Source organism: Colias croceus, chromosome 7, assembly GCF_905220415.1.
Source record: "Colias croceus chromosome 7, ilColCroc2.1".
Lineage (NCBI taxonomy): Eukaryota > Metazoa > Arthropoda > Insecta > Lepidoptera > Pieridae > Colias > Colias croceus.
The window spans coordinates 1,667,129-1,684,667 of record NC_059543.1 but is presented as its reverse complement, the minus strand read 5'-3'; the positions used below and the strand labels follow the sequence as shown (position 1 = coordinate 1,684,667).

The following is a 17,539-nucleotide window of genomic DNA, read 5'->3' as shown; positions in this document are numbered from 1 at the left end:
TCAAAACTAACGTATAAACATCACTAAACGTTTACAGCAATACAAAGTTTTAGATTTCATTGATTTCCAATTTACGTTCACCGCAAAGGAAACTCGATTTTAAGGCGCCGTTCTCATCGCGGAAACAAAGGCTTTTAAGAAGTTTTTGTTCGCAGGTTATATATACAGCAGACGTATTTCACTCCTTTGAGTGCAATGCTTCACGTTAAATGTCCTTTTACCTGACTTTGCACTTTGTCGACTTTTGTTTATTGAACGTTCCTTTTTTTCACTAAGAATTTTTTTATACCAGTTTCCAATGGATTTAAATGATTTGTAACAGGATGGCGATTCTACAGGAGTCTTAGTACGCAATGACAAAAAGAAAAATGATGGTCAGAACGATGGTACCGGAGGACTAGTCGCGTGGGCGTTAGTTGAATTCGTCGAATAAATTACGAAAGTCAATCGATTTGTAACACAAAAAAAGACAGCCTTATCAACTCGACAAGCTCTTACAATCAAAAAAACATATTTAAAAAAAGTACACAGGACTGTTCCATTCACCGATCATTTGGATGACAAAAATATATTATTTTACGCTAGATCGTTAGCGATTTTTATATTAAATTTGAATAAAACATTTTTACATTTAGCGAAATGTTTGTATTATTAAGAATTCTCAAAATATCTCGCTACGAGCGAAGCGAATGGCACATGGAATAATGCATTTTAGTAAAATATTTCCATTTCAATATTTAAATTGTATTATGTTTCAAAGTACTTATTTTTATTTTTATTGTCAAGTATCTAATAACATTATTATAACAAGTAATCCTCGGATATATTATATTAAAATAAGACGTTACAACATGTATACATGTATTGTTATATTATTAAGAAGGTACATTTCAGCTGTTACATATTTTTTTTACGTTTTTTTTAACACTGAATCCTGTTCAAGCACTGTGGATAACACTATATATGTAGAAGAAACACGGTACTTAGTTTATAACAAATTTTAATATTTAATTATTTTTATAACAATTTTTTATGGAATTTAAACTGATTCAAACAAACTGTCACACCAAACGTCAGAACCGAACGTAATATAAGATTATGTCAATAACATTATGTTATGTTATTAACCTGTTATTAACATTATTTTCATTTGCATTAAGACCTCAACCGCATACCTAAACAGCTTAAAGGTAATATAGTGAAAACAAATCCTGTTTAATATTTAAGATGGCCGACCGAGGACCGACGCAAACTGTCAAGAATAGTAAAGGGGTTCGTAAATAAACGACCTGTTTTTGTTTACTCGAAATTAATGTTTAGCACCGAGTTATTTATTAAATCGTTTCAATTCTCTTTTTTATTATTACCTTTTTAATAGCGATGTCGAACGTTTGAAAGGAAATTGCAATCGATTTTATGCGGTGGTGTAAAATACAGTCTTTGTCATTCTAAATAAGAGATTCTTTTCTTACAGTTTTTTAACGTGTTTACATTCTTTATGCGTACAATATTTTTATATAAGTTATATCTTGGAGGAAAATAGGAGCAAAGCTTATATTGTGTTACTTAAATGATGTTTTAATATAATGATTTTAGTGAAAACTATATGCAAGTATGTATATCTTCAATAACATCGTGAATTGTTATATAAATATGTTTGACCCTGTATTCTATTTGCAATCTCTTAAAATGTTGCTCGCGTACGGGTGACCTATTTTTTGGCAACACTAACACTAACACTAACTTCTACTTCATTATTTCATCAAAAAGTTTTAAAATATCGAAAGGTATATTCGCACATAGAAATCAAGTAATTTGATGTAAAATTAAATCTACGATTAGGTACATTTGACGACCCTTTTTGTAATTAAAATTACTGATTATTTTATAATTAAATTTTATTACGAAGCAATGGAATTTGCAATATATTCTAATTTTTATTGGAGTCAAAACAAACAAAATTTCAACACAGAAGTATCTTGATTCGCACGTATACAATTATTTAGCTTCACAAGATTGTGTTATTAAAGGTACCTACTACGTTACTCACATAAAATATTTATAGATTTCACACGAATAATTAATTATATTATAATTTGTAATTAATTTTGTCAATTCTTTTAATTAAGTTGTTCGAAATTGTCCTATTATAACAGTGCATTTACATTAAACGAGCGAAAGCTCATTCTAACCCGACTATGTCAAATTATTTAAGTGTAAACAGGGCGTAGAGCATTCTTTCGTTGTTCATAAATGCGTTTGAAAAGATCTCTAACTGTAAAATGTCTTAAGACGGCCCTAATTAAAAAAAAAAAACAGTAATATTTCTTGAGATGGAAAAAAATTCCAAACCGACCCATTATTTCTTCCACTTCATACAACATCACACTACGCCAGGGAGGTATAAACGACTGTAAATTTATTCAGAAAGAAATTACACCGTAATTTATTGGAGCCCGACGATATTTTTATTGCATTGAGTCACAGTAACAACGTTACTGGTGGCTTATCGCTTACAAAGAAGCTTTTTCTGAAACTGGATTATTGTGGAATGGATATGTATAATCTGTGTGTAATTTTATAATTTTAATCTTTCCCTTCATAATATGCGTATTGTAATTTGTTGTTACTTTAGTTCACATATGAAATCCATGGTTGTAACGAATGTACAAATATAACTACATAGTAGGTAGTACGCTAACCTATCCTACTAATATTATAAATGCGAAAGTTTGTATGGATCATACATCCATGTGATGTTTGTTACTCTTTCACGTAAAAACTACTGAACCGATTACAATGAAATTTAGCACACATATAGAGGGTAACTTGGATTAACACATAGGATAGTTTTTATCCCGGAAATCCCACGGGAACGGGAACTATGCGGGTTTTCCTTTGCAAACGCGGGCGAAGCCGCGGGCAGAAATCTAGTAATCAATAAAGATAGATGTGATGATGTTTGGATTAGCCCTTAGGCAACTTGTTACCAGAATGCCACGTGATATTTTTGCAGTATTAAAATATTTTTATTTATTTCGTACCCGTAGTATCTACCCAAATGATTTAAAAACTTTTTAAGCAAGTTTAAACATCGATTGGGTCTATTTAAAGCCAACTGACTTTCAATAAAATCCCCCTACCTTACCAGACGTCTATCAAGTTTCTTCGAATAAGTTTTCCAAAGTTTCGTAACAATTTATTTAAAAAAGCCCATTTCAAAGGCTAGTCTGTAAGTGAAACGTAAAAGTTTTCTAGTTTTTAATGGCGTTCAGTTACGATTCTGAAATTGAGAAAAAACTTGACTAGAGAGTTTAAATTGCAGCCAGATTTCAATATATAGGTACCTAACGCACTTCAAATTAAAGATAAATCCTTTATCGAAGTGGGTTACTGTATTTAAATAAAAAAATAAACATGTTTAGATTTCGCACTAAGATATAGTTTAGGGTAGTATCTACTACAAAATAAACGATACTAACACGACATGGGTTTCCATTTTTCATCTCATAATCATAAATTCATAAAGTCCACTAAAATATAATCTTTGAAAATCCATCTAAAAACCTATTTAAAAAATTCTCATTTCGATAGACAAATGCGAACACAGTCGGGTCATTGCACGAGTATTATTGCAAGATTAAAGTCAAGTTAATTAAAATTTAAATACTCCCAAATTTAAATTGAATTTCATGAGCTTACGCCAAGTTTTTAATAAAGTTAATCTGGCCGACAACGCTGTCTTGCCGTAAGCTTTATCCAAATATTAAATTTAAAGTGAATTGTTGTAAGACTTCGTAATATTTATATTTTGATGTTTTTTGTAAGCAAAAACTAACCAGCCTTGGGAAATGGTAATTTATTTTAACCAAAACTAATTAATTCTAAATAAGCGCGGGCTTTTAATCTTACAAGTGTTTAAAGTCAATTTTGCAACTGTAAAATATATAGAACCTTGCTGAAACCAAAAACGTCGCAGAAATTGTATAGACATAAATTTTAGCACAGGAAATTAACGCTCGAAATAATATAAATATTATAATAATTTTAAATCATTAACAGATTTGCAGTAACTTACTTATGACACAGAACATAAATAGGTTAGATTTTAACGAAATTTGTTATAAAACAAAATAATAATAACAGTCGTAAATATATTTGAGTTATGAATTATTCATTTCCTTAAAACTACAATTTAATTATTTAACTAACTGTGACATTAAATATGAAATATGAAGATTAACTAAGACATTAAATATTAGATGAGGTGCGATTACTGCAAGCGAGTTTATAGTCCTCCAGTTAACTGAGTTTAGTGCGCTCATAATTGAGGAATAATTGAGAATTATGAACGTAACTTGCTAGTTCTCTATGTACAGTTATACAGGTGATAATACTACTTTGTAACTCCCTCTAAAAATAATTTTAAACAGAATAGTAGGAGAAGGAAGGAAAAATCTCGTATACAGCAATTCCCTACCAACAATCAAATTAGGAAACATGCCATTGTTCTAACTTCTATGAGAGGACAAATATAGGCTCAAGTTCGAGAAATGTAATGATAGTTTAGAACGCGATTAAAAAAAAAAAAAAAAATATACCGGCCGAATTGATAACCTCCTCCTTTTTTTTGAAGTCGGTTAAAAAGCAAGGGTGTTATTTCTCCCTATACATTATTATGGGAATAGAAATTTAAAACTGATTCAAAATTCTTTTATTCACCATAAAGGCTACCTAATATTTAGTACCACTTTACCTAGGACTAGCGGTCCACCCCGGCTTCGCCCGTGGTACATATTTCGCAATAAAAAGTAGCCTATGTTCTTTCTCAGGGTCTAAAGATTGTCTGTGCCAAATTTCATCAAAATCGGTCCAGTAGTTTATGCGTGAAAACCATACATTCATACATAATAATTACAAACCTTTTCTCTTTATAATATTAGTATAAAAGTATAGATATAGATAGGTATATTTATAGCTACTATATTTCTATAAACAAAATTTCAACTTTATACACGAAGAACAAACTTTATATAACATCAATAAATAATAATAAAGTACCAAAAGACGTGAAATAACAGACAGAACATTTCCCTTACATTTACCGTTTTGTGTATCGAGTCCTTATTCAATTATCTTGTAACTAAATATTTATGTTCTTGAAGGTATTTTATTAGGGTTTTATGGGCTCGTAATATTATGGAGTAATAATTGCGTGGGTAACAAAAATAAGAGTTTATAAATAAAATACGTGTGAGGGTTTTGCTTTGGGGAAGTTTTAATGATTGTAATTTAACATTTTATTGTGAAGTTAATTGGACAAATCCTTACGAAAATTTACGATTTTTTTCGTCGTTACCGTGTATTCTTGCTGATGCTTCTTTAGGGTTCAGATAAATTGGTTGGATTACAAATATAACATACATTTTTTATGATTTCGTTATTAACGATACTAGCTTACCGCCCGCGGCTTTGCCTGCTTTGTCTAAAATCTAATAAATTATATACTAAAACCTTTCTTTTGAATCACTCTATCTATTGAAAAAAAACCGCATCAAAATCCGTTGCGTAGTTTTAAAGATTTAAAAAGGGACATAGGGACAGAGAAAGCGACTTTGTTTTATACTATGTAGTGATATTTGCTATATTATAGAAAATACAATATCTAGTATATCATCATACTCAGAGTATCTGTAGCAATAATCAGAATCCGCGTCTAAAACCATTTTGGGAAGGATCATTTACATATTATGACTCTAACATCTAACGTCTTCAATTATTTACAACACCTCAATCCTTATCCTGATTAACCTTAACTGCGCCACGGAATCGTAGAACATAATAATAAATACAGAACATAATAGTAAATACGGAACATAATAGTAAATAACGTGGAATGGAAACACATTTACGTAACAGTTCCGGATACATCTGTATCCCGGAAAGCTGCAGTGTCATTATCTTTATGTTCCATTCAAATTTCTCCACTGGAAACTTTTGGAACTTTTTGTCTACGAAGATTGCTACGGTTCGTAGCTGGGTGCTACGAGCGCGTAGCTTTTTGCTTGGTTTCTTGATTTCGACTTTTCGCTGAATGCTAATGTGTATTGATTGAAGTAATTTGGGATACGTTTGTTAAATTCGTTTAATTTTTTTGTCTGAAGTTCAAGAAGTATAAAAAAATGAAACATCATCAATGAAACATGAATTTGTTAAATATACAATACACATTTTACTTATTAGTAAATGTTGGTGGTATATTAACGTTTTGAATAGAATTAGTATTGTTATCTATGTTTTGTGCTGATTATGCTCTTGTGTGCGAGGTTCTGTCTAAAGCAGGGAATTACATAAATCGGTTAAACGGAACACTTGCTTGCTTGTTTGTAACGAAAATGGATCGTTGAAACAGCATTGCATCTGGAGGAATACGATACGAGGAAATCTTCGTGAGTTATTTATTAAAAACATTCGATTTCTAATACTAAAAACGTATTGTGAAATTTAACATGAATCAAGCAAAAATTTAGTTGAATTGACGAGAAAGAAAAAAGGCATAAAAACGATTGATTTTTTAATTATTTTTATGGTCCTAAAGATAATTTCTGCATTGACAATGTTCATAAAATGGTAAAAAGTAAATCTTTTACAAAGGTCAACGACATTGTCGAGTTAGCACTTGCATTACTAAGTATCTAAGTGCGAAGTAAGCACGCGCCTGTACACTCGCTTTTAAGCTAAGCAAAACCATTGTGTAGCTCCTTTATAACTTAAGGTAAGCTATTGTGTAGTGCCTTTATAAGTAAAAGCTTTTGTTTCTCGAGACGACATTCATTACTATTCGTTTATGTGTTTTTGAATGAAAACCTCATATTAAATTACTTTTTGTTATGTTTATAATTCTGTAACATTGTGAACAAATATTATTTAACATTAAAGTAAATTAAGAAAGAAACATAATTTGGTAGCCATTTTCTTTCAAGTATAAATTAGTCATTTAATATGTTTTGTGTGCTACGATTGGCGTTCCATGACTGAGGCCTGCAGTGTACAAACATGGGCTGATAATGATTATTGTTTGCTACGCAGTATTTTCTGTTTCATTATTTGCCTGCATCTAGAATAGAACACTTGAACGTAAATTCGATACATGAATAAAATTTTGTTAATTGTGGTGTTTGCTTTTTTTTTATAAACGTAATCTATAATATAAAAATGAATCTCAAAATGTGTTGGTAAGCGCATAACTTGAGAACGGCTTAACCGATTTCGTTAATTCTTTTTTATAATATTCCTTGAAGTTCGAGGATGGTTCTTATGTAGAGAAAATGTGAATATGTACCACGGGCGAAGCCGGGGTGGACCGCTAGTGAAAAATAATTATGAAATAATTGCCAGAAATTGTTTCTGAAGTGTTTTCCAGATTAATTTACCATTCCTACGTCTCTCTACGAGTATAGGTATAAAGGTCGATGGTCAGACAATCCATTCAAAATAATACGAAATAAGAATATTGTTTGACCATCGAAGTGTGCACGGGTCAGCTATAATACTATAGCTGCAAATAGACACGATCAATAAATACAAGCTTTTAAACACTTCACAAACATTTTGTATAGAAATAATAGTATAAGATGTTTAAACTACAGCGTGTTTGTTTTTCTGAATGCACAGGGTTGTGTATACACTATACAGCGTGTTCATGAAAATTAGAGAGTTTATTTTGAGATTTATAACATGAAATACATCGAAATAGAGCCACAATACATTGTGATACATTTTCGATTAACCGGTTAGCGCAATGAAAATACAGGGCACGGGTTCAATGACCGCTACATATGTATATAACTACACTTTACTAGTTATTAATAGTAAATAGTATTACTATATATTAATATGGAGCTCTACATTGTGTTTCTCATGTAAATGGGCCAAATGTACGAATTTACAAATACATATTGATTGTAGGACATATTAAATGTTTGAGTTATTAAGCACCGATTTACATAAGATTTACATTATACAGTTAGTAAAATATAACGATGCTAAATCGAGACACCACTCAGACATTCTGTTGTTTAAATAACCACTTTTTAGCGGCTCACAACTTCACGTTCTTTCGTGAAATTGAAGAATATCCGTATCTATACTATACTAATATTATAAAGCTGAAGAGTTTGTATGTTGAAAAATTTTTCGGTGTTAGATAGCTCATTTATCGAGGAAGGTTTTAGGCTATATATCATCACGCTACGACCAATAGGAGTGGAGCCACGGGGGTGAAACCGCGCGGAGCAGCTAAAAACTACGATTCATTTTAAATTAAGTTATATTTATAGAATAGATGGAAAGACAAAAATATACGGCAAACGATATAGCATGTTCAAACGCAAACTTGAAAATTATAAATATTAAATATTATATCAAAGATAAACCACTATTATTACTTGAAAGTAATATAATAACAAGTGTTATGTATTATTCAAACTATAATGAAATACTAAAGATTGTTTATTATCATACCACAAAATATATATTCTCAAGTATATAAATACAATTGTAAAACCACTTTACTCAGGTATGTAAATTTATTCAAAGGAATGCGCTGTCCGAATCCCTAATGTTGTGACCGATTCAATTCAGACATTCATTATAACTGAAGCTGAGGTATTGCTTTTATGACGATCCTCATTTTGATGGCTTTCTATGGGAAACTGGGAATAATTTTATTAAAACATTTAATGCTATAGAAATAATTATTTTTAAGAAAAAATTATACCATATATATACTTCAAAATCGTATCACCAAGTCGAAAGTTTTGAGGTAACAAATACCAAAAATTACAGTCGATTTGACAACCTTCTCTTTTTTTGAAGTCAGTTGAAAACTCACTATCGAATAACACTTCATCGATAGATTTAAATGCTGTTAGGTATATAACGTATATTAAAGTCCTTACAAACTAAAAATCTTATATTTTTACAAGCATTTCCATTTAAATTCTTCAAACTCTACAATAATCGTTAAAAGTAGACGCAGAGCAAAAAAAAAAGACATAATAGAGGCGCTGGCATTTTAAGTGTGAAAAAAACCTTTTATCGCGACTTGAAGTTTTGTAGGTTCTGTTAAGGTTCTATTATATGAACTCGTGGTGGCATCCAATTGGTATTCCAGAATTTTTACAAAGGGATGAAGTATGGAATGAGTATTGGGTTGTTTTCGAACGATTGTTTAGTGTTAAATCTACAAGTATTTTGCTTTATATGTTGTTTCATTACATTCTTTGTTCTATTAACAGTTTTAACAGTTATCTTAGTATTATTAGTCTATTAACAGTTTATAAGACAATAAAAAACAGTATCATGCAATTAGTAAGTACATACTTACAAACACATTTAGGTACTGAGTAGTATTATTAACCGACTTCAAAAAAAAGGAGGAGGTTATCAATTCGGCCGGTATATTTTTTTTTTTTTTTTTTTTTATGTATGTACACCGATTACTCCGAGGTTTCTGAACCGATTTACGTGATTCTTTTTTTGTTCGATGCGGGATGGTGTCGAATTGGTCCCATAAAAATTTTATTCGGCTAGGCCTAGTAGTTTTTATTTTATGAGCATTTTTGTCTGTACTCGATGACTTAATTTCAATGTGCTACATTAACTTTGATGTAACTTTGATTCACTTCCCGGTAACCGATTGAGCTGAAATTTTGTATACGAATGTAAATTGGATAGCGATGAAACATTATCATGACATGGAGCTGATCTGATGATGGAATCGGAAGGTGGCCATAGGAACTCAGTAATATATTGACTCAACTTTATCGAGTTTGGGCTCGTTTGATTCGTGTTGAAAAAAAAACTAAAAAGTATTAAATAAAAATAACTGCGTTAAAAACAACCGACTTCAAAAACGGAAAAGTAAGAAATAAAAAAGATTTGATATTATTAATTACTACATATTATTTTTATGTGCTATTTATTAAATAGGTTTGAAGTCGGTGCCAAACACTAAGCACTTAGTATTAAGCCCATGCACCGACATCAAACCTTTTTAGTAAATAGCACATAAAAATAATATGTAGTAATTAATAATATCAAATCTTTTTTATTTCTTACTTTTCCGTTTTTGAAGTCGGTTGTTTTTAACGCAGTTATTTTTATATTCTCTGTGGTCTATTTATGTACCTACACATTAGAATCGGTGATTGTTTTATGAAGGAAAATAAGTACAGAAGCCTGATTTCCAACCATAAAATAATAAAACAAGAAAAACAAAAGATCTACTTTACTTTTCGCTTATGTAATATAAATTAATAAAGACACCAAATTTCCATTCCAAAAATAGCCAAAACTTCGAGAATCAAACACCCACACAATACAGATGCCTCGCCTTTGATGGCGGAAAACAATTGAACTAATCTCATTAAACACGTCCTACTTACTGACTTACATAACTCAATCAGCGATGTCCCCATTATCGGCAAAAGTTCGCTAATCCACTCGTTAGCGATTGAGAAAGGAGACGGCGCGGCGTCTTGTATCGAGGAACCCGAATATAGGAAATGTTTGCATATAGGCCAGGGCTGTCGATTGCCCCATTTAGCGGTATTTTTAAGGTTCCAAAATTGAGGGAGGTTTGTGTGTGTTTTTTAAAAGTAAAAACTTCTTTAGTTTCTCAACCTAAATTTCTTCCGCGCTGAGCCCTTTTTGATAAGGGAACATCTCATGGGTTCTCGACAACGGCATGCTAATGTTATGAATTAATAATGCTAAATCGTATTTAAGTTTTCACTTCTATCGACAGACCTTTATGTGATAAATAACACTATAAAGAAAGCAAAATATCGTCATTACTTTGCCTGTAAAGTGCGTTAAATTTCAGAATTATCGCAGCAGTAGAAAGCTTCATTATTTCTGACTGCATATTTTTAATTCCGGGTCAACGTGGAACAATGTAAAAGTTAGTGTTTTTGTTATGTTCCATCAATCACGCCTATCATTTAATCTGTTTGACATTTGATACACAGTTTATTACAACAAAATAACAGCGTCATACATATCCTCTTTACAAAATGTTTTGCGAGTGAACAAATTTATAAATATAAATATATAGGTTTTAAAATTAAAGTTTGGCAACCCTACGTCCAGAGAGACGAGAGTACTTAAGAAAATGGAATGTACGATGTAGCCTACGGAAAAAACGCGTTCAATAACATTTTAAAACATTTTTTAACACCGGTAGTTCATTATAATGTCATAAATTCATACTAGAAGGATTTCACTCGTAAATTTCCAATAAAAAGAGATATTTATATCTTTGTTTTTATTAATATTTTATGGCAGAAGTTTTATGATACTCGTAATTTATTGCCGATCTACAAAACAGGGTAAAATGAATTATGCACACCGTAAAAGGCCGAATTTGGAAGAAGTATTGACATTTATATTTAAGAGTAGGTGTTCAATGTAATAACATTTTTATCATATCGTGTATGACAAAATATGTACCAAAAAGCTTGTTATGTCATTGTTATTTACATGCTCTAGGAAATCTCTAATAAACAACAGCCTTCACGAACAGTCTGTAATGAATATAACTTTAAGAAAGACCTTGTATATTATATGAAAGATTTTCCTACATCGCACTATACAGAAAACACAAGTGTGTACTGCCCTTAACGCTTCGAAAAATGGCTTGTACGGTATTATGCAAAAGCGCAGTATGAATTAATGCGAGTGTGACATCGTTGTATCTATTACATCACGGCTTTTGAAAATTGATTCCTTTTTGTTTATTTATCAGTATCTTTACATAAAATAGATACGTATATAAGAAAGTAGATTTTTCCATGGAGCATTTCCCATTTGCATAATGCACTTACGCTTTCAAAGATCAGCGTCGTTCTTGTTATATAGGCCATACATATTAACGTGATAATGAGCGTAACTTACAACATCGATAAGCTGGCTCAGTTTCAGCTTGATGCACACCCGCAGCACGTCAGTTGTGTTGACGACGGGGCGCACCAGTTTATTGTAGTTCGAGAGCAGGTCATCGTAGAGGCGTTTCGCGTCAGGATTGCCAGCGGCGACGGCCCGGAGGCAGCAAGCCGCCAGCAACCAGACGAACGGAGCCATCAGCTCGACGGCATCGCGGCAGCCACGGCCGGGGCGCGGCGCGGTACTGACGGAGGTCGGAGGGTGAGATATAGCGGCCCGTGACTGTAACGGATGTGGCGCTGTTATAACGCTACGAAATATCACTGTTATGACGCTGGTGTTTATAGTAGAGATTTGAATGTCGTTTTTGATGCTGGAATAGTGTGTTATGAGGACGATTGAAATTAGTAGGTTTCGTCCCTGAAAAATGTTATTATAAATCGATATACGAAGTGAAAATAATGACCTTTTATATTGCAAGTTACATGGAGAAGTTTTTTCTCGCTATAGTTTAAATGCAAATATTTTCTGTGAGCTAAATAATTAATTAAAATAGAATACATAGAATACATGCACTCAAAAATATATCGGAATTACACGAAGTGCTAAAAATTAAAAAAAATCAATTCATATAAAAAAAAATCATTAAACTTAAAAGCTCGGATGTAAACGAAACCAAGGGAAAATAGAGCACTTAAAAGATAGAGTCTACATTAATGAAGAAAACAATAGCCAATATCATTGTTACTTATACTTACCATACATACATTTTTTTTGTAAAACAAGTTACATTTTTTTTTGTAAAACATATTAGATTTTTTTTGTATTGTATTTAAATGTATTAGTAGTTTTTTTTTCTGTATAAAGTTGTTTTAACTTTCAATGTCTAAATTTCATTCGTGAAAGTGGTGTTTACCTATCTAAAATTGTACACTTAGCTTTAAGTTTAATTTTATGTATATTTGTCAATTTGTGTAACAATTTCTGGTAAACCTTAATAAATAAATAAATAAATAAATAAATAAATACCTCAGATTTTTTTCTATTCTTTATAAATTTATCATTTATAAAGCATTTGAACGCTTTAAAACTAAATATCAAATACCATAAACATATCTGGATATGCTTACTTAATAGTAACAGTGAAAAGTAACAGTTTTCCTATACTAACAAAAGTAACAGTGACTTTAGATACACGTCTTCACTGATAGTAGTGAGTTCCCCCCGCGCCCCTAGCGAACGCCCCCGAACCGCCGAAGCGAATTCTTTCGCTTTTACTTTTAACTTTTGTAATAAATTTTATTGAGTTTTCCGGATCGGTTAGTCTTTTATGATTTTGCGTAAAAGCTTATTTTTTGTTTTCACTGTAGGTATAGTATGAAGATTTATAAAGGAATATTTTACAAATTGTTTTTCTATGCCCATTAAGAATTATACGTAACTTTATAGGAGGAGCATTTGACAACGTGATTATAATATTCCGGGTATTGAAGAACATTGTTAGCAAAAAACTCAGCCATTTAATTTATTCAGTTATATAATAAAGTAAGTAAATAAATAAATAAATAAAATAAATAAATAAATAAAGTGTTTGATATCGTTGTGTATTAAATAAATTTCGCTAACGAATTGAAGCATAGCGTGAACAATTACTTTTCTTCAACATTTATTTAGGTAAACGAGCTTCCATATCGAAAACGAAACGATTGAACGAAAAAAATTTGGTGTAACATTTTTTCGTTACGCGTGACATTTTTCCGTTACGCGCCATCTTTTTCTTATCCCTAAGCCGCGCGATTCGACGTATTTCTGTAAAGTTGCATATAGTAAATTATTTTTTGAAAATTAAGATCATAAAGAAGTTTCACTTCTTACGTTACACACGTACACTATAAACGCACACATTATATTATACATTATATACAAAGATAGAGTGATTCAAGAGGAAGGTACCTATTATTATATAATTTATTAGGTTTTAGATAAAGCGGGCGATGCCGCGGGTGGTAAGCTAGTCTTACTATAATAATAATTTTAACTACTCCACTCGCCTATCATAATTTACGAACCATATTTTCGTCTCATAATATATTCATAGCAGATAATAAGTGCAAATGTGTTATTATTTTATCATTTAAACTTCAAGTAAGCTTTGTGTTGTATTGCTAAATGTACATTATTAAATGTACCGAATTAAACGCACTAATATAATTGGCTGTAATTGTTCGGTAGCCGTGAACCCGACCGTTGATATGGGAAACGAAGCGGAGTAAAAATTAAACTGTTTTTCTTTTCATGGACGTAATAAAGACGTATGGGGCCCCAAATAATATAAGAGTTCCTGTTTAGTATTTGTTTGAGAGTGAGACTAACAGAGATAATATTATAATAATGAGACATCACTACATAGTATAAAACAAGGTCGCTTTCTCTGTCCCTATGTCCCTTTGTATGCTTAAATCTTTAAAACTACGAAACGGATATTGATGCGTTTTTTTTAATAGATAGAGTGATTCAAGAGGAAGGTTTTAGTATATAATTTATTAGGTTTTAGACAAAGCGGGCGAAGCCGCGGGCGGTAAGCTAGTAGATAATATAATAATGAGATACAGAGAGAATTGTATGTCCATATTGGATTTATTGTCTATCAAATAATTTGATTTAAATAATGTTAGCTACGGTAGCTTTCTAACAATGAAAGAAAAATAAACTTCTTTTTGAAGTCTGAAAACTTCAGGGCCTCCAAGCCCGTATGGTGTATCTCATTTATAATCTAATATGTGCAATATTTTTTTTTTATTTCTTCTTATATGCATTAAAATATAATTTTAACTTGGTATAGGATTAAAAATTATAAAGTATAGGTGCCGTAGGGCACCAACAACAGGCCCTAATACATAGCCTGATGCCGTGTCTGGCCCTGCGTCGAATGTTCGTCGTGAAATAGGGCACGATAAAAGCACAATTTTGTGGCTCGAAACGTACAGTCAGCAAAAAAATGTATTTGCTAAAAGAAATATTTTTCTATCCTTTCCGATTGTAGAATTAAGAAGTTTTATTTTTATGAAGGTTTTGAAAGCATAATATAGATTTTTTTGTCAAGTGTCGTTTTTACATTCAATTGGAAACCATATTTTTGACTGCATCATTAAATTTATATAAAATATTTAACGAACTTTCCCATACAAATATTACAAATATTTGAATATAATAATTTGCATATGAACCTACCTAATATAAAACTCTATAAAACTTCCTAACTATTTTGCTGTCGCTACTTCTAAGTCCATAAATATTCGTGACAGTTATCTTCTAAGCCACGTTAAATAAGGGACGTAATCTATTCCGTTATATTATTTTTGTCACAAAAAGTTTCTGTAACAAAAACACACCATATTCACATTTGATATTATTATGCAAAAAGGGGATCTTAAGATTATTTCTATATTATACATAATTACTTTATGAAACACAGCAAAAGTTTTCATATGGTAGATAACGTATTTATTCTGCCATTAACATAAAACTTCTGAGTACAAGGTTTTGTTTTCTACGCATGAAATAACGACTAATTTAGAAACATTAAATCCTACATTTAATTTTTAAATTACCAGATATTTATCTACTCCTCCAATAATACATCTCCCGCTATCATATCAAAAAGAAAAAGTAAATCAGACGTCTAGCGCCCAATAAAAACTTTAATAATCAAGGATAGAGTCCAATACATCGATGTCCATTAGATCGAAGGATATTTCATGTTCTGTTTACACGTGGTTTAGTACTGGCTTATAGAACAAAGTATTTTTTGTACTGGCAGAGGTAGTTGTATATCGTCAAAATTATATGGAATCGAGCATCACTATGGTTAAGATGGACAACGACAATGGAGGCTTATGGGAATAATAAACTGGATAGTTACGTTGTCCATGTTTATGTGTACCTACTTGTATTATGTATATGAAATTTAGTTTTCTTTTTTGTGTCAAAACATAAGTGGCAATTAATATATAGACAGGAATGTGGAAATTTACGTACTTGCATCATAAACTTGACTGGGCCAAAAATGATTATAATACTAGGTTCGCTAATTCCGGAAGCATTAAGTTATCGCAACATTTCTCTTCGTCATTTCGTGGTAGTTTCCGTTATGCTGCTTCAAAGTGCTGGAATAATTTACCTCCCCCTTTACGAAATCTTTCTTCAGTGCCATGTTTTAAAAAACGTCTGAGGTTTTTGTTGCTCCAGCATCAGAAGCAATTACCGATAGGAGTTCGGCCCGTCGCCACATATTTGAGCCATTGATCATTTTAAGGTATTTAATTGTGTATTTATATAATATTTAACACTCTCCCACTGTTCGCAAAATAAAATTAAGGTGCACATTATATTTTTACTTTACCTATGCTACATAAACACACTTTCATAATTATATGTATCATTTAATACTGAATCATTGCATCTGTACAGTCACGTGGTCTCCTCTGAAAATCAGTGCAGCAACACATTTTAAATAATGGTTGCTGCTTTGCTGACGGGGAGTCCTTTTTGCCTCCATTACTATCTTTTTTTTCTGTTTTGTGTATTAATTACTAAGAGTTACATGGTGGCAAATGAAACGATTTCTATTTCTATTTCTATTTCTAAATTTTACACAATAAATGCGTTTGCAAAAAGCTCATCTTCGTGTGTCTTCATAAACTGTCGTGTGTCTAAAGTGGGCTGGTAGAATTTAGTTTCATGAGAAAAAAAATTATAATCACTCCGTCACATCCGGATAATATTAAAGAAATTAGTTCATAGTTCATACTATACTAAATATTAGTAAAGCAGAATACTATTTCAAACATAAGTCAGTGTAGACTAAACACAAACGAACCCAGGAGACAAGGCCCGGGGATGCGGAAAGCCAATAACTGTACGCATACGGGAAACTCGCAAACGAGAAAATAAAGAACTCTTTAATCTTGGTGTGATTTTGGACCAAAACTTTTCCCTTCTTTAATTATCGACTGCTTTGAAATTTTGTTTAAGAACAAATATTGATGAGCGCATATTATCTTACTTGGGTATTATATTTCACACAACTGATTACGTTGGTATGCAGACAAACGAACATACACGCGACTGATGAAAAAAATGTAATAGCTGTATAAAAACTTTCGTAGAAGAAATTGAATTTCACAACATATAAGGACATCTAACGTGGCAAAGCAAAATTTTTTTAGAAAATAATTTGTTTGTTTTATTTCTCATACTAAAAGCACGACTTTTTTAAAAATTATATCTCTAAGACTTACGCGTTGAAATGGTTTACCGTCAAAAGTCAAAACTAAAATATTAGTTCAAAAGCATACAAACACCTAATCCACTAAGCAAAATTCATCTAAATTCCTTTGTACCAACTACAGGAAGTTTGTACACCAAAAGCTTCGACATAATACAATGCTGATGTATGCGAATGGTGTATTCAAATCCTGACTTCTGTAACCGCATTAGCGGTAATCTGTTATTCAAATGTACACTTTGTCTCCGAATATATAATGGTTAGTTTACTGTGATGATGACTTTGTAGAAGAATTTGAAATTGAGA

The 17,539-nt window shown here is 31.5% G+C and overlaps 1 protein-coding gene across 2 annotated transcripts in view; it reads right to left on the bottom strand.

Moving 5' to 3' along the window:
- LOC123693049 (acetylcholine receptor subunit alpha-like) overlaps positions 1 to 12,171 on the bottom strand; it is a 63,712-nt gene extending 51,541 nt beyond the window's left edge. For both annotated transcript variants that reach the window (XM_045637957.1, XM_045637958.1), the window contains exon 1: positions 11,959 to 12,171. In XM_045637957.1, coding sequence (XP_045493913.1) covers positions 11,959 to 12,144 — 186 coding nt within the window. In that variant the 5' untranslated portion in view covers positions 12,145 to 12,171. The remainder of the gene's footprint in view (positions 1 to 11,958) is intronic.
- Positions 12,172 to 17,539: the final 5,368 nt, after the last annotated feature.